This window comes from Carcharodon carcharias, chromosome 2 (genome assembly GCF_017639515.1).
Source record: "Carcharodon carcharias isolate sCarCar2 chromosome 2, sCarCar2.pri, whole genome shotgun sequence".
Taxonomy (NCBI): Eukaryota; Metazoa; Chordata; class Chondrichthyes; order Lamniformes; family Lamnidae; genus Carcharodon; species Carcharodon carcharias.
In genome coordinates this window covers 122,355,667-122,383,430 of record NC_054468.1, presented here as the reverse complement: position 1 = coordinate 122,383,430, position 27,764 = coordinate 122,355,667, and the positions used below count along the sequence as shown (strand labels likewise).

General features: G+C 40.9%; 1 protein-coding gene across 3 annotated transcripts in view; it reads left to right on the top strand.

Annotated features, from left to right (window-relative positions):
* The window catches only part of cep68 (centrosomal protein 68), a 32,464-nt gene extending 5,250 nt beyond the window's left edge, over positions 1–27,214 (top strand). The window contains exons 2-8 of one of the 3 annotated variants that reach the window (XM_041215070.1): positions 153–344; positions 13,399–13,790; positions 14,325–15,869; positions 20,452–20,574; positions 21,346–21,442; positions 22,748–22,914; positions 26,026–27,214. In XM_041215070.1, coding sequence (XP_041071004.1) covers positions 13,743–13,790; positions 14,325–15,869; positions 20,452–20,574; positions 21,346–21,442; positions 22,748–22,914; positions 26,026–26,139 — 2,094 coding nt within the window. In that variant the 5' untranslated portion in view covers positions 153–344; positions 13,399–13,742 and the 3' untranslated portion in view covers positions 26,140–27,214. The remainder of the gene's footprint in view (positions 1–152; positions 345–13,398; positions 13,791–14,324; positions 15,870–20,451; positions 20,575–21,345; positions 21,443–22,747; positions 22,915–26,025) is intronic. The other 2 variants (XM_041215086.1, XM_041215080.1) reach the window with 2 other exon arrangements.
* Positions 27,215–27,764: the final 550 nt, after the last annotated feature.

The following is a 27,764-nucleotide window of genomic DNA, read 5'->3' as shown; positions in this document are numbered from 1 at the left end:
GGAGCCTGCCCAAAACACAAATTCAAATTGTCAGGAATGGATTTGTCGCATTGAATTTAAGATGCAGAATGGTATATTAGCCCACTAGCAGTGTGTTCTAATGGGCAGTAACTGGCCAATGGGTTTTCAGCCATATTCCTCTACATTACCAGCTGCCATGTGAAAAGTGACTGCAGATCATCAATCCATCCCTATTCCAGTGGGAGCAGTGAATCGAGAGAACAAAAGAAAATATACAGAAAATTACTTTGAAAGAGGAATTGCTTTAGAGGCAATGAAGAAACCTTTCCTCATTGTGCAGCTCTTCATCATCGACTGGAAAAGCTTACATCCAAAATTTTGAGGTAATTTTTGACATTTATAGCAGTTCTCTGGAATTTCCCAGTACTTGGACTAGCTCCATTGGTAATTATAAATCACTGTTATAATCCTGACCAATCAGTGATGTCATGTCAGAAGTAAATCTAAAGTCGATGAAACCGACTTTACAATAACATTCTCTGAGAAATCAGTGTGCAGCCTCATTGTCACCGAGCATTCTGTTACTTTGTTCCTTATCTTTTATACTTGCTAGGGCTGATGATTTTTGTTTTTTAAAAAGGCACAATTGTCAAAGGGTCTCCCTTTGTTTAATCAAGTTTCTTTTTAAGGGAGCTGGCTGCTTGTACAGCCTCTGAATTCCTTCACACTATAACATTGTTGTAATGGCAGACACAAATGCAAGCTAACTGGAAGACCACCTTGGGGATGTTTTTAAAGGTGGGGTGGGGAAGCATTATAACCAGATAGAGGGATTGGGAATTCCGGAGATACGGAAGCAAGGTGATCAGCATTGAGGGATGGATAAGCAATGGAATCGGGCTAGGCAAGATGACGAGGATGTTGTGTGGGATGAGCTGAGATGGCAGAGTTCAGTTGATACTGGTGGAGAACTGAGCTTGAGAAGCTGCTGAGGAAGGGGTTGAAGAAAACTAGTCCTGAGGTGAAATGAAGCTTCCAATAGTGGTGAAGAGAAACAGACAGATGGAAGTTGACTGACGGAGGTGGGATTTGAAGCTCGGCATGGAATCAAATGGAACCTTCCCCTCTCGTCATTCAGTTGAGTTTGAGTGGAAAGTGAGGGATTGTGGGATGTGATTGAGGAAAAGATGTGGAGTTCCAAGTACAGGTCAAAGAGGATAGCTCCGACCCTGCCAACATTGAGCTGCAGAAAATGTGGGCCCCACACAAGTTGATGGAGGAAATTTGGACAGTACAGTAACAATGAAGCCTAATGATGGTGATAGAGCTGGCAGTTGTCATGAATGCTGAACTTTACAGGGTGAATATGTCTTGAAATATACTTTTAACTCAAAGCAGAGAATTCCACATAAGCACTTCTGCTCGGAGACGTGATTCATTTGCCATGGGGAGGGAACCTCAGACATCCACTGAAGTGGGGTGACAGTTTTAACACCTTTATACAGTAACTCACTGAAAAAGTGCAGCTGCTGTTTGAAATGCAGAAACAAAGGAAGCAGGAGGACTGTTTTGTGTTAATGACCAAGCAAGATGCTTGAGAGTTCAGCTTCTGTTCAGGGCTCTTGAAGATGTAAGGAACAGAGAGTTGCCAAGGTACACCCTGCTGGTAGTAATCATATCCAGGAAAACTCTGACTGAGTGAAACAATTTTTGAAGGACACTTAAGTTCTGACCTGGTGTGGTGGGGAGGAGTGAACCTCCCCTGGGGAGCTGGGAACCTCTGTGGGACTGTTCCTGTAATGCTACATACCTGCCAAAAGCAAAACACACAATGAAAGGGCTTCATAAGATGCATCATGGTTGTATTCGCCAGTTAATGTGAAAGTACCTTTACTTTAGTTTGAAGTATTAGCTGCCTGGTAATTAATGTTTAATTTATGTTGACTTTAGTTTGTTACAGTAAAAGGCTTTTTTAAAAAGGTAAAATCTTGTCCTTTGGTCCTTTCTGTCGGTCGCTGGGAAATTACCCTCTTTTTTAAAAAAAAAATGGTTATTGGTCTCCATGTGGATTATATGAAGACAGCTTTAAAAATCATTGAGAAAGAGCAGTGTTACTGTGGGGGTAACGAATAGATGTGGAATAAGAAAGAGGGTTAAGCATGAACATGGAGAGGGTAATCATGTGAGGACACTGGAGGAGAAGCTATTGCAGTAGATATGCTGATAAGGAACCTCGTGAAGCGATTGTGATGGAGAAAGGCAGCTGAGATCTTTCACCAAATACAACCTGTTAGACTCTTTAAAATTCATGACTGATTCCAGTCCAAATGTGACTTTTCTGATTTATATGGAAAACTAGTGAACTGACAAATTAGTGGTAAATGAAACCTTCGTTTGTTCTCTACTTACCTGACTATTCCAACACTTACCTGGCTCGCCTTCCATCTTTAATCCTCCAAGAAGTCCAGTTCATCCAAAGCTCTGCCCCATATCCTTTTTTATTCTTTCGCAGGAAGTGGGTGCATTGCCCACCCTATTTGCCTTTGAACTGAATGGATTGTCCCAGCATTCCATCCACCCACCCTGGGTCAAGCTACGCCTCAATTTTAAAACTCTCCTCCTTTGTTTTCAAATTCCTCCATGGCCTTGCCCCTTTTTCTCTGTAATCATCTCCACAATCTTCCGAGATATCTGTGTCCCTCCAGTTCTGGCTTCCTGAGCATCATCTCTGTATTTCAATTGTTCCCCCATTTTGTGGTTGTACCTTCAGCTGCAGGTTGTACCTGGGCCCTAAGCTGTGGAATTTCCTCCCTAAACCTCTGTCTATCTCTCTCTCCACCTTCCTAAACATTTCTTAAAACATACCTCTCTGACCAGTCTTTGGTCATTTGATCTAATGCTGCCTTGTGGCTGAGGGTCAAATTCTGTTTGTCAACTTGCTCCTGTGTTAAAGGTGCTATATAAATGCAATTTGTTGAATTTGAATTAATATTGAAGGGGCTAACCACTAATTGTGAGGAAAGGAGATCATTTAATCCTTCAGTTGAACATGGATTGTAAAACAGTATTGTAGACAGGATTGTAAATAACTCCCATTGTTATGGGACATGTCCCTACATGTGTGTGTAAGTTGGCGTGTGGCGAGAATCTGATCTTTTACAGTTCAGGCTGATCTTTTTTTTTTCCCCCCAAGCCTTCCTTCACTCTGTACAGATGCCCAACGCAGTTCCTGGAGCTGTTGTCACATGAGCACCTCCCTCTGCCCTGCCCCCAGAGTGTGTCCCAGACTGCATCCACATTGCCCCCCCCCAGCCAATTGGTCCCCTGAAATGTCCACATTCCGCAGTGGGAAAGCAAACACATTCTTCTTTATCCAATTGGATGATTCTTGGCCTGTCTGTTGAGCAGCCATTTCTTGCCCCTCACCAGCATTTTTGATGACAAATAAGCTGAAGTATTGAAATAAAATTCGATTTGTTAATAGCCTATGATTTTTCTGTTGAGATGGCGAGAGGGCAGCACTTCCTGGACATTTTAACTGTAGCAAGCCTGGAGTCCCATAACCCTCCGGGATGTCCACACTCCACCAATTCTGGCCTCTCCCTCATATCTGATTTCAATGGCTCCGCCATTGGCAGCCATACCTTCAGTTACTGAGGGCTTTAGCTCTGAAATTCCCTCTCTACCTCTCTTCCCTCCTTTTACAATGCATTTTAAAACCTATCTCTTTGACTAAGCTTATGTGTCCTGTCCCAACATTTCCTTGCATAACTCCGTTACTAATTACTCCTGTGAAACACATTGGGGTATTTCTTTCTCTTTTTTCAAAAATGTATTTTATTCATAACATTTGTAAAAATACATTTCAAATTGGCATTACAGGAAATGCAATAAAATTCCAACTTTTCTGCATTCAGCATGTTCCACTTTGAGGTGCCTCAATACAATTTGCAAGAAATATTGATATTTTCAATATATATTCCATATCAGGCATACACCTTGACTTATCTTTCACTATTAAAGGTGCTATATAGATACAAATTGTTGTCTGGCAGCCCATGTGATACCAGCTCAGTTGGAAACTGCATGCTCGTCATTGTGATAAGCAATGGCCTTTAAACCCGTGAATTACTTTATCTCGTTCTTTGGAAATAAGCAGTTAAAATCTTCCAAAATGTGTGCTGAACTCAACAGTTTAATGCAGCAGCAGTGAAATGGAAGTACTTGGTGTAGCAGTTCCTTGGGGTGGGGTATTTAGTACTCGATCCAGTCAAACCCAGTATTGAAAGGTGGATTGTTGTTCCTGGTGCTTACTCTAATCGCATTGACTCCGAGAACTGCCTTTTCTACTTCACAGGAGAGGGCTGGGAGCAACAGATAGAGTGAGTGTGTGTGTGTCAGAAACAGGCCGTTGGCCTATCTGATCCATGTTGCTGTTGATGCTTTGTTTGAGCCACCTCCCACCTCTCTTTATCTCTATTCCTTTTTCCCTCATGTGTTGATCCAGCTTCCCCTTTAAGGCATCTCTGCTATTTGCCTCGACCATTCCCTGTGGGAGTGAGTTCCACATTCTCCCCACTCTCTGGGTAAAGCTTTTCTTCTGAAGTCCCTATTGGTTTATTAGTGACTGTCTTTCATCTATGCTCCTTGTTCTGGTCTCCCCCACAAGTTGAAACATTATCTCAACATCCACACTATCGAACTTGTTCATAATCGTAAAAATTATTATCTTGTCCACCCCCAGCCTTCTCTTATCACGAGAAGAGAGCCCCAGCCAGTTCAGTGTCTGGGTGAGATGGTGTGTGTATGTGCGCACCTACACAGCCATCAGCAATCGGAACTATTCCCTGCTCCCACTGTCACAAGATTTTCTTGAAGGCAGCAGTAAAGTGTTTGCTGTGATCAAACATTTTTAAAAGGATATTTGCTGCTGAACCTAAATATGTTCAAAGGGGCCAATTATCGTCTCCCATGAATAATTGCAAAAGTTGGAATTCTGAACGCTGTATTTAAGATCCATTCGTCACTCAGCATTAGGAATTGGGAATATTATTTTGCTGTGTAAATTCTGTGTTATGTTGTAACAAAGCATGACAATTTCAACTTGAAAAGATTGCATGTCACTGAGTTGGTAAAATTCAGACAAAGAACATTGAGAAACCCGGGATTAAGTAATTAGAAACTAGAATTCTATTGGATAATATAGCTTGTTTTTTTTTGTATCTAGCTTTAAAGAACTAGGACAAAAACAAAAATACCTGGAAAAACTCAGCAGGTCTGACAGCAACTGTGGAGAGGAACACAGTTAACATTTCGAGTCCTTATGACTCTTCATCAGAACTAAGGAAATAGAGAAATGAGGTGAAATATAAGCTGGTAGAGGGGGGTGGGACAAGTAGAGCTGGGTAGGGAGCCAGTGATAGGTGGAGGCAAAGAAGGGTTGCCAAAGATGTCATTGACAAAAGGACAAAGGGGTGTTGACGATGGTGATATTATCCAAGGAATGTGCTAAAGGGGACATTAAGTGTAGCAAGCAGGAAAGTTGGTGGCAGATGGTGGGGATAGAGGAGAGAGTTCATGATCTGAAAATGTTGAACTCAATATTAAGTCCATAAGGCTGCAAAGTGCCTAGTCAGAAGATGAGGTGCTGTTCCTCCAGTTTGCATTGGGCTTCACTGGAACAATGCAGCAGGCCAAGGACTTGTGGGCATGAGAGCAGGGTGGAGTGTTGAAATGGCAAGCGACAGGGAGGTCTGAGTAATGCTTGCGGACAGACCGAACGTGTTCCACAAAGCGGTCACCTAGTCTAAAGAATTAGGGTTGTATTCTGTGGAATTTAGAAGATTAAGGGATGATATGATCGAAATTTTCAAAATATTAAGGGAATAAGCAGGGTCGAGAGAAACTATTTCCGCTAGCTGGGCGTGGAGTCTGGGACTAGGGGGCAGTCTAAAAATGAGGCCGACCTTTCAGGAGTGAAATTTGGAAACACTTCTACACACAAAGGGTGGGAGAAGTTTGAAACTCTTCCACAAATGACAATTGATGCTAGATCAATTATTAAATCTGCGATTAAATTTTTTTAGCCAAATAATATATTAGGAGAGATGAGGCAAAGGAGTTTATGTGGAGTTTAGGTCGTGGATCAGCCATGGTTTCACTGAATGGTGGAACAGGTTCGAGGGGCTGAATGTTCCTGCGTTTGATTTGGGCAGACAGAAGATCAAATGATCAGGTGAAAAAGAGTGTTTTGTTTTTCTGGAAGGGGACTAAATTGTTTCAGACCTGATTTCTGCTGTTTGAATTTTACACTGTGAAAGTTGGAAATTGATCAGCTTTGCCCCTCTTCTGCTTGATACCCCCTCCCTTGCCTTGCCTAGCTCACGTTGCCATGCCACACCTCCTACAGTATTTTACTAGCATTCCTGAATAATACTGCCACATTGTGAAAGAAGACAGTTGCTCAGAAGGGGGTCATTCATTCTCTGTACAAAGACTGCAGTCCAGGGACAGGCAAGTCTTAACTTGTGTTACATGGCTGGAGGATCCTGTAAAGGAAATGTTATTGTCCTGTTGTTCAGCAAAGAAACTCTTTTGTGGGCCTGTACTATTCAAGCGTTAATTAAAACGTTTTGAGAAGAGCCATGTTTCCTGTGTGAGTGCGGAGGGATACAGCAGCTGAAACTGGAAAGCTGTTTGGTAACAAAATTGTTTGTCATGACAATTCTTGTGGCCGGTTAATAACCCCTCAGTGGGTGGTAGGTACTGAAAGTTTAAGGTCTCCTGATTATTGAGGATCCCTTAAACGTCTTGCAGCAGGAGGGAGAGAATAGCAGGAGTGATCCTAGTTGGAGAGATCTATCGAAGCAATTTTTAGCACCAGGTCTCACTCGAATCCACAGACAGTGCATGTGTGCCACAGTGAGCAGCCAATTTGAAGCAGTGTCTATGCTCTATGAGATGGAGTTTGACATCATCTGACATGGAATCTGGGGGGAGGTTGAAGGCAGTGTGCCAAAACCTCAAGTATTAGTGACTTCTGCTCATTGTTATCCTTACTCATCTCATTCAGTAACTCCGAAGCACGCACAATGGCACTTGATACAGAAGATTGGCATCGTATCTGTGAAAAGGCATTGCATCCAGAAACCACATTTTAATGCTTTTCACCTGTCCAGAGACACTTTTTACAACCAATGAAGCACTTTTTGGAGTAGTCACTGCTATAATGTCGGAAATGTAGCAGTCAATTTGGTGCACAGCAAGCTCCCACAAACAGCAATGGGATAATGTCATGTTTTGGCAATATGCATTGGCCAAGAGACTGGGGACAATTTCCCTCCTTTTCTTTAAAATAGTTCCATGGGATCTTTTACATCTACACAAGGTCTGGGTTTCATGTCTCATCTGGGGATGGCACCGCTGACACTATAGCACTTCCCCAGTGCTACACAGGAGTGAAGACCTTGCGTTTTGTGCTCAAGCCTCTGGAGTGCGATATGGCCTTGTGACTCTGAGATGAGAATGCTGCCCACTGAGTCACAACTGACCCCTCTTGCTTTCACTTCCATTACCAATACTGTCAGCTGGTCCTTGTCAGGACTGAGCAGATCGTGTCACACACTCCCAATGGTTGAACATTTAATTGCAGTCAGCACGCTCTCTCTATCCACTCCTGGATGCATTTAGACCTCGTATCAAATGCCTCAGTGGGTAGCACTCGCCTCTGAGTCAGGAGATTGAGTTTGAATCTCACTTCAGAGGCCTGAGCACAAAATCTAGGCTGACACTCCGGTGCAGACTGAGGGACTCCTCTGCTTTCAGAGGAGCTGTCTTTTGGATGAGACATTAAACTGAGACCCTGTCTGTCCCCTCCAGGTGTTTGTTGAAGATCCCGTGGTAGTAACTTGAAGAGCAGGGGGGATTTCTCCCTGGTGTCTTGGCCAATACTTATCCCTCAGTCAACATCACAAAAACAGATGATCATTATCACATTGCTGTTTGTGGGAGCTTGCCGTGTGCAAATTTGCTGCTGCATTTCCGACATTACTATGATTGACGATGCTTCAAAAATACTTCATTGTCTAAGAAGTGCTCTGGGACACTGAGAATGTGAAGGGAATTCTAGAAACGCAAGTCGTTTTTGGTAGCAGATTAAGCAACAGGATGAGTCCACAAATGGAAATGCAGTGTTAGGCAATGTTGGAACAGATCATGTCACACACTCCCTATGGGTGAAAGTTTAATTGAAGTCAGCATCCACTCCTGGATGTATTTAGACCTAGTATCAGATGCCAGCTGTGCCTCAGTGAATAGCGCTGGCCTGAGTCAGGCACCCATTGTCTTCTGTCAATATTGCCTGATAAATATTGAGTGCTTTATCTCTCCTTGGTGTGTACGTTTACTGTTGGGAAGTACCATGTTAAGAGACCAACTGGTGGCGGTTCAGCACCAGTAGATGTAAGTGTTGTTTCTGGGAACACTGTGTGGAATTTTACTTTCCTGCAATACTGTGTCAGTGGCTGGATCTGGGAATTACTGGGAAATGAGTGGCTCAATCTCTCTATCTGGATATCTACTTCCTCTTCTGTCATCTGCTCGCTGATTTTAAGGCCTGTAGATGGGCTCTTTCAGAAGCTTTTCCCTCTCGTGGGTTGGAAAAATGCCGAGTGAATCTTCACATGACAGGAGCAGCATCATGCTGGCCTCTTTAGTTCTGGGGTATTCCCAATACAGGTGAAAAATTGGAGGTATTTTTTTATACTTCTGATCCTTTAAGAACCAATTTTCCTCACGTGGAATTTTAGGAATTCACGGCTGGAGAATTTTATTTGCTATTGGTTCAGTTGCAGCAACAGAACTAATGGGACGTATTCATTGAATGTAGAAACCTACAGCACTGAAGAAGGCTATTCTGCACACTTTTTCCTAGCTCTTTGAAAGAGAAGTTGTGTTTAGTCCCACATCCCTGTTTTTTGGTCCGTCATCCTGTGAATTCCTTGGCTTCAAGAAGCTGTCTCTTTAAAATTATTTATGGAATCAGCTTCCATCACCTTTTCAAGTCGAGCGTTCCAGACCCTGACAACTGTGAAAACAGTTTTCCTCATCTCCCCTCTCTCTTTCTTACCAATTATTTTTAAATCTAGAATCTCTGGTTATTGATTCGCTTGCCAGAGGGAATAGTTTTTCTCTATTTACTCTTTCAAAACCCTTCATCATCTTGTAAACCTCTTCAGTCGTGCTTCAGCCTTCCCTGTTCCAAGGAGAACAGTCCAAACTTTTTCAACCTCTTCCCCCATAACTGTAGTCCCTCTTCGCTGGTGACCTCCTCAGTATCCTTTCGAAGACCTTTACATCTTTTCTGAAGTGTGGAGCCTACAATTGTCCACAATGCTCCGGCTGAGGCCTAACCAGTGACTAATAAAGTTCTAGCAAGATCTCTTTGCTTTTATATTCCCTTTATAAACCTAAGTAATCTGCTTTTTAACCAACTTATCAACTTATCCTACTAATTTTGAAGGATTTGTGTACATGGATACTAAGGTCTCTCTCTGCTCATCTGCACTTTTCAAAATCCTACCATTTTAATTACATTGTTGTTGCATAACAGTACACCCAAAATGTATCACTTCTCGCTTCCTAGCAAAAAACATTAATATGCAAAATGGGGCTATGCAAAGCGACAAACAATCTGAGAGAGAGAAATACAATACAATCAGTACTTCTTAACAATATCAAAAATGAGTTTGAGGCTTAGCACTTGGGCTTTAAGGATCCAGCTTGGCCTAGTCAGATCAGTAGATCGGCCATGTAACAATGTGAGTACAGTTTGTGAACGGGGGATGTAGCCTGCATGTGCAATACAGCATGAGACCCAAATTGAATGAATTGCATATTCAGGTGGTGTTTGTGCTGGCCAGCAATCCTTAGCTTGCCATATTCCTCTGCCTTGAAATATGCCTAATTTCCTAATGACAAATCTCTGTGCCAACAATGGATCCTTGCAAAATGGGGTTATAAAGAAGAGTCGATTGGGGTATGTCGATGTTGTATATACCAGACAAGGGAACCCTCGTATCATAAAACTACTTCAGCTGGATAAAAAGCAGCTCTCAATGTATAGTGCCACAGTCTGGTACAATGTGAGTTTACAACTGTGTCAAAAGTTCCATTATCTTAATCAGGACTTTAGAGGAGCTACTTCCTCATAGAAAAGGGAGGGACATCTTAACTTCATGTCTCTTAGCAACTAGCTCAGGAATTGGCAAAGGCCATGAATGAAGAAGCCTGTCTGTCTGGCTAGGAAAATGTGAACTCTATCCAGGATCAGAGCTTCTGAATTTCTCAAGGCCAGTAGTGAACATCATGTTCCTCTGATCTGTGTCCTCCAACTGTGAAACTACATTTTACTGGAGAAAGAGTTTGTAATGTGGAAGGAACTCTGCAGACCATAAAAGCAGGGAAAGATCACTGATCTATTGTACTCTGGCTAAGGCGTTTTACCTTGTTACACCCAGTTTAGTCTCCTGGCAATCAATGTGGATAAAATGTCTCTATAGTTTAGCAGCTTTGAGTCTAGCCTGTGTTTTTGTTACCTACTTTGGAGAACACTTATTTTCCCAGTGAGCTATGGCTTCTTACATTTGTCCCTTATTGTCCTGTAAAATTGTGGAGTACAAAGAGCTTTCTCATGAGTGATAGAACAGCTGGAACTCGGACTAATATTTTTCTGCACTCTGTAGCTGCATTTATTTTAATATCCCCAATCGAACCACCCAGTTAACAATCTTGCTATACAGTGAACTGAATCAGTTTTATATCTAAAGCTGTGTAATGGCCACAGAACCAAAGATCTTGGGCCTATTTGAGTTTTTCCATGGAGGGATGGAAAAGTCCTACCTTCCCCTCAATGCGTGATCAAGCTCCAAGAATCTATGTTTTGTGATTCCACCGCCCCCTGGAAGCGTTGGTCATTGTTGTGTGAAGAAGCTTCTGGATATTTGTCGTAATCATTCGTGTTAAACTGTGTCTCCACATTCTAGGATGCTGGAATCCCATGAAACAATGCTCTGGATTAACTTTAGTTGCTAATTAATTTCATCTATACCAATCATGAGATTATATTTAATAACTCCCAGGTCCACTCCCCTTGTTTTTAAAAGGACCTTCAGTTTCTCCAAGATCTGGGATAAATCTTGTTCTTCTCTGCAGCGACTCTGTGATCTGAATCTTTCCTTGTGCCTTGATGACCCCACACCTCCTGGATGGTCTGTCCACTGTTTGGAGTCATACTAACACAAAGGAAGATGGTTGTGGTTGTTGGAGGTCAGTCATCTCAGCTCCAGGATATCACTGCAGGGGTTCCTCAGGGTAGTGTCCTCAGTCCAACCATCTTCAGCTGCTTCATCAATGATCTTCCTTTCATCATAAGGTCAGAAGTGGGGCTGTTTGCTGATGATTGCACAATGTTCAGCATCATTTGTGACTCCTCAGATGCTGAAGCAGTCCATGTCCAAATGCAGCAAGACCTGGACAATATCCAGGCTTGGGCTGACAAGTGGCAAGTAACATTTGTGCCACACGAGTGTCAGGCAATGACCATCTCCAACAAGAGAACCCAATCATCGCCCCTTGATGTTCAATGGCATTACCATCACTGAATCCCCCACTATCAACATTCTGTGGGTTAACATTGACCAGAAACTGAACTGGACTAGGCATATAAGTACTGTGGCTACAAGAGCAGGTCAGAGGTAAGGAATCCTGCAACGAGTAACTCACCTCCTGACTCCCCAAAGCCTGCCTACCATCCACAAGGCACAAGTCAGGAATGTGATGGAATACTCCCCACTTGCCTGGATGAGTGCAGCTCCTACAACACTCAAAGCTTGATGCCATCCAGGACAAAGCAGCTTGCTTGACTGGCACCACATCCACAAACATTCACTCCCTCCGCCACCGATGCACAGTGGCAGCAGTGTGAACCATCTACAAGATACACTGCAGGAATTCACCAAAGCTCCTTCGACAGCACCTTCCAAACCCATGACCAATACCATCTAGAAGGACAAGGGCAGCAGATAGATGGAAACACCACCATCAGGAAGTTCCCCTCCAAGTCACTCACTATCCTGACTTGGAAATATATCACCGTTTCTTCACTGTCACTGGGTCAAAATTCTGGAATTCCCTTCTGAACAGCACTGTGGATGTACCTACACTGCGTTCAAGAAGGCAACTCACCACCACCTTCTCAAGGGCAACTGGGGATGGGTAATAAATGCTGGCCCAGCCAGTGAAGCCCACATCCCATGAATAAATATTTAAAAAAAAACCTCCACTGCCCTCTAGGATAGAGTATTCCAAAGATTCACCAACCTCCTCTCAGTCCTCAATGGCCATACCCACCCCCACCAAGCCAGGAGAAACATCATTCCTGCAGATACCCTGTCAAGCCCTGTGAGCATTTTGTTTACTTCAATGAGATCACCTCTCATTCTTCTTAACTTCATCATTAACTATTTCTAAAATACTTATCTATTGGTGATTCCAGCCTCTTTTGTCCTAGCAATATGTAGTTTTTGCACTTGTTCTGTCACTAATCCATTTGCTGCTTTCATTATTTAGTTGCTAGCCCAAAAGGAGACCATTTGTTTCTGTGCTGGCTGTAAGGCAGAATAATCCAGAGCTAAAGCTACCATCTTGCTTTTACCTCATGGCCCTGTATCTTCCTTCTGCTTTAGACATTTATTCCATTTTCCCTTGATCCTGGGAGTAGTCCCATTGGGGCAGGGAAGATCAAGAGGATGTTTTTAAAATGATGAAGGAGTTTGACTATCTTTTCTTAGAGAGTCAGTGACGTGGAGTCATTTCATTTATTGGTAAGAGAGAGAGAGATTGCTGGAACATGGAATTCCCAATATTTTCACCCTCTCCTTATGACTCTAGCTTCCCATCCATGGCTTTTATTGTCATCTCCCTCTTCATCAAACCCAAATTTTCTGTCAGTGCCAATATTTGTGAAGTGTTCCTTGTGTCCCTTCAAATTATCCCCCACCACCCCACTCTGTTGAGATGAGATGTGACCAGTACTGCCCCATGCTGGCAACCAGTTCTTCCTCTTCCTGAACAACACCCTGTTTACTGGGGATCCTTGTTCCCGTCCATTAACCACATTTCTACTAATGTTGCTACATTTTCTTTCTTAACCCACCCATTTCCAAATGCTCGCTCATTTTATTTCAAATGATACAATGTGCCCACAACTGTAGCAGGAGGTTCCACTTTGGGCGCCAGTGGAAGTCCAGGCGTGATGTGTGCTCAGAATGGGCGGGAGGTTCCTGTGAGTATAAATGCTGCAGGGACTAGCTGGGCTGAATGGCCTCTTTCTGTGCTGTAGACTCCCTGTAACTAATTACTTTTTTTTCTACTTTTCAGAAAATGCCAGCAGTTGTAAATCTATCTGGTATAGACCTTCATGGCTGTGAAGATTGAGATCTTTCCTGACATTTCAGCCCGAAGCAACTCCAAGAGGTTCAGTAAATTGACTTGTACTGAGTTAGTGGCAGATTAGTCTAAACTTCTTCACTGTGTCTATCAGTTCTTTAATTACTTTGACTAATCGCCATTAACTGTGAAAGCTTCCAAAACTCATCAGTGTATGAATGAGGGACTATTGGAGCAAATCCAGAAGAAAATGTCCAATTTGTTCTTTACTTTGCAACTCAAAAATCATTTTAGAAAAATTCATAACTGCTTAAAGATCCGTTGACTACAAGCAGATGTGCAGTCAATTCAGGAGTTTCAATTTAACACCTGAATCTAAGCAGGTAAGAAATTTGAATGTTGTATTTGAATGTATGTGTGCATTTTATCAATTCTTTTAAGATAAATAGAAACTTGAACAATACATATTAAACTGCATTGTTGTTTAATTATTAAATTCACTCCTGCATATAAGCGGAGTCACTTGCTGACCTTTTATTCTGAAAGTCAGAATGCCAATGTTATTTCTTTCTATTTGGCTTTAAACTCTTTTTCTCTCTAAAATTAGTCTCTAGTTTTCCTCTGCCGCTGCTTTACTCTCTATCTCTAAGCTTTTTTCATCTGTTTCCCTCCCTCTCTTTCTGTCTGATTGTTATAAAAACTTCATGAATGCCCTTCTTCTCCCTATTTGGTCTGGCCTACGTGCAATTGCTGAATTTACCATGGACATGCTGCATTGCATGACCTCTGCATGTGGCATAATGACTGTCCAAAGAAATCTTGTAAACAGAAAAACAATGAAATCTTAAAATATAAAAATTTGATGTTAAAAGGATAGAGAAAAGCATATTTAATAATCACTTCATCCCCTTTTTAAGGGAGCTGACATGCAGGAGCTGAATAAAAGATATTCCCACTCACATTCTGAATGTTCATCGAGAGGGATGCCATTGGAAAATGGGAGTGACAGTGGGACTTGCTGTCTGCCTTGTGAAACTTTACAGTCTTCATTTCCTGGAAATCAGCCAAAATCTTCACCTTCAGTTTCTCGAGTGTATGAACCAGCTGCTGGGTTTAATCTGAAGATGACGAGATTCAATGTTTCAGCACCAAGATCACTAAAGGAATCTGAGGCTAAAAGACCAGACGACCAGAGGTGTCTCTTTGCTCCGAGATACAGTACTTGTCTAGATACATCCACTTTCTCTCAATGTTTACCAAAACGAAAGGCCACGTTAAGCTCACAAGATGTAAACTTAAACAAAGATGTGTCATTGGACCAAAATTCTAATGGGTGCCTTGCCTCTACTGTCTCCAACCTTAATCCTCTGCATGAGAAACAGATCCAGCCCTACTTATCAGAATACTGGGCACGAAGACATCCTGATACTTTCCAGTTGTTTAGAGACCGGACTTCACCTGATTGGGACCCTGATGAGGAATACCAAGCGTTGCTTGATTTTACATATCCCTTAAGACCAGGGCACTTGACTTCCAAGGACTATTTAGATGATGATAATTTGTCCTCTGACTCTTACTTAAAGGATTCTGGCATCATGGATGACAGTCCCTTGCCCTCTCTGTCAAATACATTAATAACAAACAACACACTGTCATTGCCTGCTTACCAATCGAGCACTAGCACCACCGCTAACCCAGCCTGGGACTATCGCAGCTGCAGAGAGGATGATATGAACTTTCCTCTTCATTCCTCCAGTCCTTTACACATGTATAGCCAGCCTTCCAATTGGACTTCTCATCCAAACTATAAAGCTAGTATAATCCCAAGAGTCTTTGTGGGAGGTCCTGCAGTCAACAAGATGCAACTTTCAGAGGGTTTCACTAACTGTGCAATTCCACCTGATTGCACCTTCGCTACTTCAGTTGTTGATTCCAGTTTTCTATCAAAGAGCTCAAACGAAGAATCTTCCAACTGGTTATTCTTAGGAAAAGACCCTGCAGGCTTTATATTAACCACCCAGATCCTTCCCTTAAATAAAGCATGGGAGATTGATGAGGAGTTTCTAACCCTCCCGTGTAAGCTGAATGAATTAGAAGTCTTGGCTCAACAATTGGAGAACCTCTCAGTTCACTCGGATAACAAGACAGCCTTTGTGACCAATGCAAAAGGAGGGATTGTAAAGACAAGAGAGGACACAGATGTTCCAGGTGTCAGCACTGAAGATAGTCTCATTGACCAGAGCAACAGTACTGAGGCTGCCCATTTGAGCTGCCAGTCAGGAAGTACCCCTAAAAATACACCCAAGGGTCCGCAATGTGATGATATAATCATGGACTTAAAAAAGGCCAATGACTTTATTAATAAGCTAGGCAGGTGGCCTGGTTCTCGGCTGATATCCAATGATCCACTGGAACAAGTAAGTGAGGAGCAGAAGAATGATAGTCTCCTGGCTGACATTCAGGTAACACTGGACACTTGTGTGAAAGCTTTATGTTCCAGTCGAGTACCCCTCACATGCAGAATAAATTGCTCTTTCTTTTCTTGTACAAAAGTGTTGAATTAGGCAAGCTGGAAACAAAAGCGTCAGTGAATGAAATTATAACAGATATAGTTTTAGTTGTAAATGGAGTTTTGCTTCTTTAAACTTGAAGATCTAATTAGGATCTAACTGAATTGTGTTCATCTGCTGTATTCAGTTCACTGCAGTTATTGGGAAAGTTTTGAACAGGCTGGGGCTCTTTTTTCTTTAGAAAAGAACATAAGAAATAGGAACAGGAGTAGACCATTAGGCCTCTTGAGTCTGCTCCGCCATTCAATAAGATCATGGCTGAGAAGACTTAAAGGTGACCTGACAGCGCTCTGTAAAATTCTGAATACGCCGGATGGGGCAGATGTGGGAGAATCGAAAACTAGGGAGCATCAATATAATATTGTGACTAAAATCTAATAGGGATATAAAGAACAGTCTCTTTTACTTGGTGTTTAGACTTTGGAATGCACTACCAAAGTAAGTGGTTGTGACAAATAGTTTAGACACTTTCAAAAGGAAACTAGACTAGAACATGAGAGAGGGTTTAAACTAGATTGGCAGGGGGATGGGAACTTGAGGGAACTCAGGTTGGAGGGAAGTAAAACTAGTAGTGGGAAGTAGAAAAGTAGTCGGCAAAATTGAAAGACCAACCAAGCGAAGGCAAGCATCAAATAGGGTCAGAATGTGGACTAATCTTAAAAAGACAAAGGGCACTCTGTATGCAGCATTCACAGCAAGGTAGATGATTTGAAGGTATAAATAGAGGTAAATGGGCATGATTTCATTGCCATTTTGGAGACGTGGTTACAGGGCCACTGCGACTGGGAACTGAATATTCAAGGGTATTCATCATATAGGAAGGATAGGCAAAAAGGAAAACAAGGTGGGGTAGCACTGTTAAGGAAAAAATCAGTTTATTAGTGAGAGATCTTGGATCAAAATGTAGAATCGGATGTAGAGTCAGTTTGGGTGGAGCTAAGAACCAGCAAGGAGCAACAAACATTGGTGGGAGTTGTTTACAGGCCAACAAACTGTTGAGGTAACATTGGGCCCAGTATAAATCAGGAAATCAGAGCTGCATGTAACATGGGTAATACAGTAATAATGGGCAACTTCCAATTTACACACAGACTGGGTTAACCAAATCAGCATTAATGCTGTGGAAGGTGAATTCCTGGAGTGTGTATAATATGGGTTTCTGGAGCAGTATGTTGAACCAACTAGGGATTGGGTTATTTTAGATTTAGTATTATCTAATCAGAAAGGACCACTTAATCTTGCTATAAAGGAACCTTTAGGAAATAGTGACCATAATATAATAGAATCTTACATTATAGTGTCAGGAAAATATAATTTTTATAATGTTATTGGAATTTATTGTAGAGTAATTGTGGGGCCTGTGTCTATGGCTATGTGTGCGGGAATTAATTAAATTAAAGGCAGCTGGTCTGAAGGCTTTGATGTATTAGAAGATAAGCTAGGTTTGAAATGTTAAGTAGGTAAACATGGGGGAAGTTTTACAATGTAAGGTTGCATTTTTGAATAAACCAGACTAGCTTGAAGTCAAAATACTGGGTGAAATGTTTCACCTGGCCAGGAGAAGTTAAACAGTGTGTTTATTTTTCCCAAAGATTACTGGTAAAATTGATACTTTGATGGATTTTTATTAGTAGAAAGGTAAAGTCCAAAGATATAGTGAAACAATGGGAGTTTGCATTCAAAGGACAAAATATGTATAAAGGAGTGAAGGTTGTGTGTAAGGGCAAGCATTCTAAGATCTAACAAGTCTGAAAATGCCTCCAGCATCTAAGCCTCAAGTTGCAGTCTACAAGGAACTGAAGCTGAGAAAAACTCACTTTGAATTCGACTGCTCAGGGTATTGTGTTAATTTGCCTGGGTCTTTTAAAATCTGTGCCTCACCGTTGCCTTAACGGAGGTGTAACTGGGGGTTAGATTAACTGGGGGGTGTAACTGGGAGTTAAATTAACTAGGGGAGTTGGGAGTTATCATAGTAGTAATTTGTAAACTTATGTATGTGTTTAATCATATTTTTTATTAATAAAGGTTTAATTTAGTTTTTTAAGAAACCTATAAGACTTGGTGGTCTTATTACTACTGAATTCAAAGCCCACATCTCAAATTAAATTAAGTACAGATTGCAAATAGTTGTGGCAGCTGCTTTAAGTTTCCCTCTGGGATTTGGGCAGCTTTACATTTACTATCTGCCTGCCATAGCAATAGTGATATAGTTCTAGGGTCTGAAATCTGAACAAAGGAAAATATGAAGGTATGAGAGACAAGTTGGCTATGGAGGATTGGGAAAATACACTCAAAAAATGATAGTAGATAGGCAATGGCTAGTATTTAAAGAGATATTACATGGTCTATAACAAAAATACATTTCTCCAAGACACAAAACCCAACAGGAAAGGTGAATCAACTGTGGCTAATAAGAGAAGTTCAAGATTGCTTTAGATCAAAGGAAGGTTGCCATAAAAAGTGAGGTTTGGGAGTAATTCAGAATCCAGCAAAGGAGGACCAAGAAACTGATAAAAGAAGAGGAAAAGAGGAAATGGATACAAGGTAGAGAGAAATATAAAGGTGGACTGTAAAAACTTCTTTAGGTGCGTGAAAAGGAAAAGATTAGCTAGGACAATTGTCCATTACAGGTGGAGACAGGAGAATTTATAATGGAGAATAGAGAAATGGCGGAGAAACTAAATAATTACTTTTTTGTATTAGGGGATGATACAGAAATCTGCCAAGAATATGAGGGAACCAAGGGACTTGTGAAAGTGAGGAACTGAAAGAAATTAGTAATAATAAAGAGGTAGTATTCAAAATTAATTGGAATAAAGGTTGATGAATCCCCTGGACCAGATAAGCTTCATCCCAGAGTGTTGAAAGAGGCAGCTAGAGAGATAGTGGATGCATTGGTGGTTATCTTTCAAAATTCTATAGATTCTGGAAAGGTTCCTGCAGACTGGAAAGTAGCAAATGTAACCCTACTATTTAAGAAGGGAGGAAGAGGGAGAATTACAGACCTGTTAGTCTGACATCAGTAGTAAGGAACATTGTTAGAATTTATTATCAAGGATGTGATAACTAGACTTGGAAAATAATGATCTGATTGGCAGAGTAAACATGGATTTATAAAAGGGAAATCCTGTTTGACAAACCTGTTGGAGTTTTTTGAGGATGTTACCTGTAACATAGATAAAGGAGAACCAGTGGATGTGGTGTATTTGGATTTTCAGAAGGCTTTTGCTAAGGTCCCACACAGGAGGTTAATAAACAAAATTTGAGTACATGGGACTGGGGGAAATATACTGACATGGATTGAGAATTGGTTAACAGACAGAAAATACAGAGCAGGAATAAACATTCTCAGGATGGCAGGCTGTTACTGGTGGGGCACTGCATGGATCAGTGCTGGGACCACAGCTGTTCATAATCTATATAAATGATTTGGGTATAGGGGCCAAATGTAATATTTCCAAGTTTGCTGATGACACAAAACAAGTTGGGAATGTAATTTGTGAGGAGGATGCAAGGAGGCGTGAAGAGGATTAGGATAGGCTATGTTAATGGGCAAGAACATGGCAGATGGAATATTATGTGAATAAGTGTGATATCCACTTTGTAGAAAAAACGGAAAGGCAGAGTATTTCTTAAATGGTGATTGGGATTGTGAAGTGTTGATGTCCAAAGGGACCTGGATGTCCTTGTTCATGACTCACTAAAAGTTAGCATGGTATGTTGGCCTTTATCACTCCTGTACTCAAATTCCCTTGTGAAACTGTCTTATGCAATTGCAAAGAGCCTTGGTGAGAAGGAGTATTGTGAAGTTTTGGTTTCCTTACCTAAGGAAGGACATAGACAGAGTGCATCAGAGGTTCATCAGACTAATTCCTGGGATGGTGGGATTGTTGTACGAGGAGAGATTGAGGAGACTGGGCCTCTATTCTCTAGAGTTTCGAAGAATGGGAGGTGATCTCATTGAAACTTGCAAAACTCTTACAGGACGTGAGAGAGTGGATGTAGATAGGATGTTTCCCCTGGATGGTGAGTCTAGAACCGGGGACATAATCTCAGGATGAGGGATAGGCCATTTAGGACTGAGATGGGGAGGAATTTCTTCACTTGGAGGCTGATGAATCTTTGGAGTCCTCTACCCCAAGGGGCTGTGGAAGCTCAGTCATTGAACATGTTCAAGACAGAAATCAATAGATTTCTGGAGACTAATGACATCAAAGGATATGGAGGAATGTGGTGTTGAGGTAGATGATCAGCCGTGATCTAATTGAATGGTGGAGCAGGCTCAATGGGCCCATGGCCTACTCCTATCCTCCTAGAAAAGGGAATAGAAAGATATGCTGAAAGACGGAGATGAAATGGGATGGGACTGGCGTGGAGCATAAACACCAGTACTGACCAGTTGGGCCAACTGGCCTGTCTGTGCCATATGTACTATGTAATTCTGTGTAACTGAGCAGCTGTTTTGTTCAAATAGAGCTTCAGTTCTAAACTTGAAGAAATGGTCCAGTGGTTGTATGAGGTTGCTGAGACCACAGATAACTGGATCCCGCCACAGCCCAGGATGGACAGTATCAAGGCATCCCTGGATAACTGCATGGTAAGCAGCTCCCATCGAGCTTTATACTGTTGAAAGTTAGTTCCTTTCATTAAAAAAAGTATTGCTCAAGGTTTTTGTTTTCCCTAAATTAAAACTTTGTGGATTTTTGAAAAGATCATAAATGTAAAAAAACATTTTTAGATTTTCATTGTAAAAGAAACTTGCATTTTTATAGTGACCTCAGGACATTCCAAAGTGCTTTACAACCAATGAAGATATTGTTTTAATTGTAGTCACTGTTGTAATGTAGGAAACCTAGCATCCAATTTGTGCACACCAAGCTCCCACAAACAGCAATAGTTGTGATTGCTTTGAAAGAGTCTATGAATCAACCAATCAATACTCTGGTAATAGAATTAATTGGTTATCAATCTCCCTTGGTGCTGTCAACAGAAAGTCAAAGCCGGGTGTAGTCTTCATGTAAAACAGGGTTAGAGGGCAGGGGATATTAGCCAATAAGATTGTCATAGCAGCTTGGAATTCGAGAATGTAGCTGGGGGCTGTTATAGACTGGATGTGTAGGTGCACATGTATTGTGGGTGGGGAGGGGGTCTGCCAGATCTTTGAACTGCTGTGCATTTGATAGATGGCAGATGGTGGGTCCAGCAGGGAGGGACTGTGAAGGTGCAGACTGAATGGGCAGGAAGTCACCAAGTGATCAGATTGTGCTATTACAGAGGAGCGAGTTCATATGCTGTATAGTAAATGAAACATTTGATTTTCTTGTGTACAAAATTGGCTTCAGAATTTGAATTTTGTGTGTCTCTACAGGCTTTTAGGAATGATATTAAGGAACACAGAGAGCTGACTGAAACTGTATTAAAATCTGGAGAACACCTACTCGAGTCAATGATCAACACCACCCCAGGTACAAACCCTTGGGGTGTAGGAAATGCTACACTTCATATTTAATATCTTATTTTTATCTGCACTCTTTTTTAAAAAAAAATCTATAAAAACTCAAAAATATCCTTTGACTGTGAAACACGTCATTAATGGAAGGCTTAGAGGCAGAAGGGTTTCACTTACTGATTTTTGCCAAAGAAATAGGGCAGTTCCTTTTCTCTCTCCAATGGGTACTGTTGATGTGCGCTGGTCTAAATCATGATTTACATGGAACAAGAGGAGGCCATTCAGCCCTTTGGCTGTAGAACCGACATGGTTCTACATGGCTGATCTGTAAATTAACTCACTTGACTCTGCCCTTGTCCAGCACAAACCTATTGATCTCCGATGTAAAGTTATTAATTCAGTTGCTGGTTTTTGTAAGAGAGTGATGTTTCCTGTCAAGAGATTTGTTAATTTTGTCACTGATTTTGAAATTAATACAATTATTTTGTTTCAATCAGGAAGGCGGTGGATTTTTAAAACCTTAAAAATCTGTATTTTAAAATTAAATGTAGACAGAATGGCTATTTTTGCTTTTTTTCAAAAAAACAGCTTGCATTCATATTGCATAATATAGAAAATCATCCCAAGGTGCTTCACAAAGGTAGAGTTACATAAAACAAACACTGAACCAAAGGAGAGGTGCCCAAAGCTTGGTCAAAGTGCCCAACATTAAGGAGGTTCTTAGCTCCCCCTCCTTTATCGGAGACACTGTGTTGTCAAACTGCTTATCCTGCAAAGACAGTGCTAAAGTTGTGAGGGATGACGGAGAGGTAGAATCACACCTTTCATTACCTCTGTACACCCCAAAGAACTTTACAACCAGTGAAGTGCTTTGCTGGAGTAACGTGAGAAATGCGATGGCCAAATTGCACGCTGCCTAGCTCCCACCAACAGCAATGAGATAATGACCAGATAATTGGTTTTGGTGACATTGGTTTATGATGTATAAATTATTTTTACGCAGAATTCCGCACAACCTTCTGAGGTTTTCCAGCTCTGGGCTTTAAATTTTAAAGAGATCGCTTGCTAGTCATAAAAATGGAAAATGCTTCAAATACTCAGCAGGTCAGGCAGCACCTGTGGAGTGAGAAACAGTTAAGTGTCAGTTCTGATGACCTGCTGACCTCTTTCCACAGATGCTGCCTGACCTGCTGAGTATTTCTAGCATTTTTCTCATTTTATTTCAGACTTCCAGCAACTGCAGTATTTTGCTATTTTGTACTCATCAGCCATGTTTGCTACCTGAAAGCTGTATTTTCTGATTGCTTCTGCTGCTGTTTAGTTCTCAAGGACACACTTGAATTGATAGCAAGACAATCCAAGAAACTAAATGGGCATGCTGCACACCTATACTTATCAGTTCTTTCAGCTATGAATATGGTAAAAGATGATCTGGAGACCAAGCAACAGGAATTTGAAGCTGCTGGTTTGGAAAGGCACTCTGTACAGGTAAAGAATAATTAATTATGGCCCGAGTGTTGTTTTGCAAATTGCTGAAAGTGATGAATCAAGCCTGAAGGTTGTGACTCTAAATGTTTTAAACTTGTTTTCCCACACAGCTAGCCAGAGTATCAATTGTCCTGGTTTGAGAATGAGCAGAATTTAGTTTTAAATCAACTGTAATCTTTTCGATGCTGTTTGCTGAGGCAACTTATTGTTTTCTCCAGAATTAGGAGACATTGGCCAGCCTCTTTATTCCTGAGACATTTAGGACTGAGGTGTGGAGAAAATTCTTCACTGGGGGTTATGAACCTTTGGAATTCTCTCCCGCAGAGAGCTGTGGATGATAGTCATTGATTATAATCAGGGCTAAGATCGATCAGATTTTTGGACACCATGGGTACCAAGGGATATGGGGCAAAGGTGGGAGAGGAGTTAATGTAGATTAGCCATGATCTTATTGAATGATGGTACAGGAATGAGGGGTATTCTGGTCTACTCCCTATTTCTTATGTTCTTAACTAGAATGATATTCATGATTTGTCAATATCTGCTTTGTCCCCACCTATCACTGGCCTTCTATCTAGCTTCACCTGCTCCACTCCCCTTAAACAGTATAAATTTCATCACGTTTCCACTTCTCTTTAGCTGAGGAAGAGTCATACGGACTTGAAACATTAACTCTGTCTTTCTCTCCATGGATGCTGCTAGACCTGCTGAGTTTATCCAGCATTTTCTGTTCTTGTTTCAGATTTCCAGCATTTTGTTTTTATCTTATGGTATTATTGTTGTTTTAAGCAGAAATTGGGCTGGAATTTTCTCAACAGCCCAGCGACTGTAAAGAGAGTTCCTGAATCTGATCATAACAATTCCTGCTGAGATGCTGGTGATGTGTGGTGAATTGAGAAAATCCACCAATTCTAGCCTCCTAGGCCTTCCTGGCAAGATTCCTTGCCTGTAACACCACTGAAAGCATTGGATCGGGGTGTTTGAGTTCACAGCCACAATTAAGGATAGTCAGGCTATTCGAGATGTTGTCCCAGTTTACTTTAAGAATTATGCACTAACTATAGTGTAGTTGTTAAATCACTGGACTAGTGATCCAGTGAATGAGTGTACAAATGTATCAATGGCAGTTTGAGAATTTTGTACAAAAGAGTGATATGTACTGAGTGAGTGTATGCCATCATGTACTGCAATATTGGGGTGATGGACCAAAAGCTTGGTCAAGGAGCTAAGTGTTAAGGAGGGAGGGGTTGAGAGGCAGAGTTTTATAGAGAATTCCAAAATTTAGGGCCAAGTCTGATGAATGCACGACCACCAATGGTGGAGCAATTAAAATCAGGGATGTGCAAGAGGCCAGAATTGGAGGAGAGCAGATATGAGGATTTTAGGTCTGGAGGAGATTATAGAGGGTGGAATGAGGCCATGGAGCAATTTGAAAACAAGGATCAGAACTTTAAAATTGAGGCATTGCCTAAGCAGGAACCAATGTAGGTCAGTGAGCACAGGGGAAAGATGGGTGAACAGGACTTGATCAACTCGGGGTTTATGTAGGGTTGAATGAGAGAGGCTGGCCTGCAGTGATGGGGGTGAAACAGGCCATACTATCCAACTGGTTTGTGTTGGTGTTTATAATCCAGTTTCCCCTTCCATCCATCTACTCAAATCAGTCTTTCAGTGTATCTTTTTATCCCATTGAAGCTTATGCCTGTTCAATTTTTACTGATTTTTAATTGTTCTAAAAACCTGGTCTCAGTAAAAGTGACCATAAACTCATCTCTATATCATTAAAAACTCAACTGGTTCACTAATGTTCTTCCAGGAAAGGAAACCAGCTTCTGACTCCAGTCCCACATCAACATGTTTGACTCTAAAGTGCCCTCTGAAGTGGACACTCAATTGGCTTGTACCTCTTGTACAGCCAGACATTACTCTATTGGTCCTTTTTGGGAATCCCTCGCTCTAAAGTTAGTTAGACAAAGGGTAACATGGTACGGTTAGAACAAAATCTTTCCATGACCTCTATGTATTTATAATTACTGAACAACTGTCAGTGTGCGATTCATGTGGGTGTGATTATGAAGGGACATTCTGTACACCCAGATAAGTGATATGCAAAACATTATGGCAGCCAAATTAATCTAATTTCTCAGTAAATCCCTAAGATAAAAATGTGGTCTTCAAATTTTACATTGCCAATAGTTCCCTCAATAAAAACTCGCTTTTAAAGTTGTTTTTTTAACAAATGTCTCATTCCTTGTAAACTAATCCACTGGAGGGCATCATGGAGCTTTAAACCAACCCATATAAATGGTATAGTCCAATGAGGAATTGTGGCAATAGAATTACATTTGCTGGATTTGGGATTTAAACCATTTTGTTTTGTCAGAATTAGTTTAGTTTATTGGAATTTAGATATGGGATTTAATTTTATAAAAGGCTTGGCTGTTTTTAATATGCTGTCACGCTTTCGGAACTCAAACACTGCTGAGAACGTGCTAATGCAGTCCCTTTTAGTCATTCTGTAAATTAAAACTTTAAAGCACTGAAGGATTTTAATACTAATAAATGCCTAAGGCATGGATTTTAACTGGTTTAGCTTTTCATGAACTGATGATTTTCAAAAACTTTGAGCAATGTGAAACCTATTGAGTAAACCCAATTTAAGCAGTTACCTTCTCTGTTTAAAAAATAAAATTTGTCAGGAACAATGCTTTGATATCTGATACTGCAGGTGATTATCAGCAGGGTTAGGAATTTTGGGGATTCTGGTTTTAACTAAAATCTTTAAAACTTTTTGTGTCCTTTTGATTTTGATGGTGTGTTCCATAAAAAGTATGAGCACCTGCACTGGGACTAGCCATCCTTAACAGCTGCTGGTTAGTGAGAAACAGGATATGGGAGTCAGCTTCAGTATTTCCCAACATGTGATTCATTGAACCACGTGAGTAAAATGTTAGTTCACATTTAAATCTTCAGTGGTGAACAACCTGAAGTATTTATAGACATCAGGAGTTTGAAAGAAATAAACTACACACAAGCTTCCTTCTATTGTTAAGTGCATTATTGACCTACCTAATTGTGTCTTAGTCTTCAATTTTAAAGCTTTGCTTACAGGATATAGTATCTCCAAATTACACCCATCATAGAAAACTGATGACTGAATATCGTTTTTCCAGACTCCGGAGATGGCAACTTGCTTTGAGGAACGTGATGCATCAAACCACATGAACTTGGATCATCCAATATAAAATGCTGAGAAGTGGGAGGTTGAAGCTCCTTTTTTTTTTAATTTGAGTTTGGGACAGAACTTCTGTCAAACTGTTGGTTTACATTTGCACATCCTTTTAAAAAAAAGTTAGTGGTCAAGTAATTGGGTGTATATACATTTCCTGTATACAGTAATTCTTTCAAAGCTCTTCACTTTATGCAGTCACATGATTACTTTCATTGCCATAACAATTTTAATTACATTTTCAAACCGGTCAAATTCAGAGGCAAATGAAATAAAACCTGTTCTTTAAACTGCATTAAATATTTTTAAATTGCAGATAGATCTCCTCTAACCCATGGGCAGCCTGTAACTGAAAATCCAGAGGGGATAATGTTTCCTTTTCCATGAGCTGGGAGTCTGATATTCACTCCTCGCTGTTAAAGGTCTCCCAGGCAGGTGGGCTAAGTCCCCCACGCATGGGAGTGTGGTGCCCCTTCCCCCTTATCCTGTAACCACCAGCTTACAGAATCAGAAGTTCAAAAGCACCAAGTAATCTATAATGAATAGGGATTCTGATTCGAAAGGTTTTGTTTAGAGCCAGTTGTCTTCCTCCATAGCCCCATAGTACAAATAGAAAGGGGTACCTCTCTATCAAGCTAGAGGAAGAAGTGACAAAGGATGATCCTATTCTGCCCCAGCACCAGCTCTAATTGACATAATCAAGATTCAGCACTTACGCAGAGGAACTGCAGAGACTGAATTTTCCAGGGAACTAAGTCTTAAACCACCACCCCACAAAAACTTTAAGTGATGTGGACAATGCCGTGAGAGAGGAAGGTGGTGACACAAACTTTCCAGAGTTTAAATATTAACTTTGTGTTGGTTAGGGCACAATATGACTGACTGCAATGTTGCATGAAGTCCAATAGTAGTGTAAATGCTGTAAACAAATTGGAACTCAGCAATAACTTGCTCTATTTGTATTGAATAACTAGGTGTAACCTTAATTACTTTTATAAATGAAGTCTAAAAGTTGATTTGCAGTGTTATCTAATGTAATTTTTATTAAAGTTTTTTGTTGTCTTATTTTAATGAACCAGTGTGCCAATAGTTTAACTTGTTTCCGAATGCAGTTTTGCAAAAAAATGGTGGGGAGAGGACAAGAAACAATGTGAAGGGGAAGAAAATATCAATGCATGCATCTTCATGGGAACCAGGGCTCCAAAGCAGAAAATTTACATTCAGTTAATCCAAAAACAGTGGTGATAACTCTGCTCCAGTGCCAAATAAAGTCCAAACTATCTGAAGAATTCCACTAATAACTTACATCATTTTTAAAAGGCTTCATAGAAGAAAGTGGTAGACTTAAGATCATTAAAGATTCTGGTTTGATTCTGCAACAAAAGTTAGTCTTATACAAAAGAGTCACTTCCAGAATTTCTTTGTATTTGCCTGAAAGTGATTAGAAAACACTGCTTCTACAAAGCACCCCAGTAAAACAGTGCAAGTAGTTTAGATGTAAAGCTGGCACTAGTTTACACAAGAGGGAGAGATTGCAGAGTTACCTTACTAGTGTTACTGTTCAAAGTTAATTAGAAAAGTGGCTGAAGAGCAACTTGCATTTATATGCTGCCTTTAACAT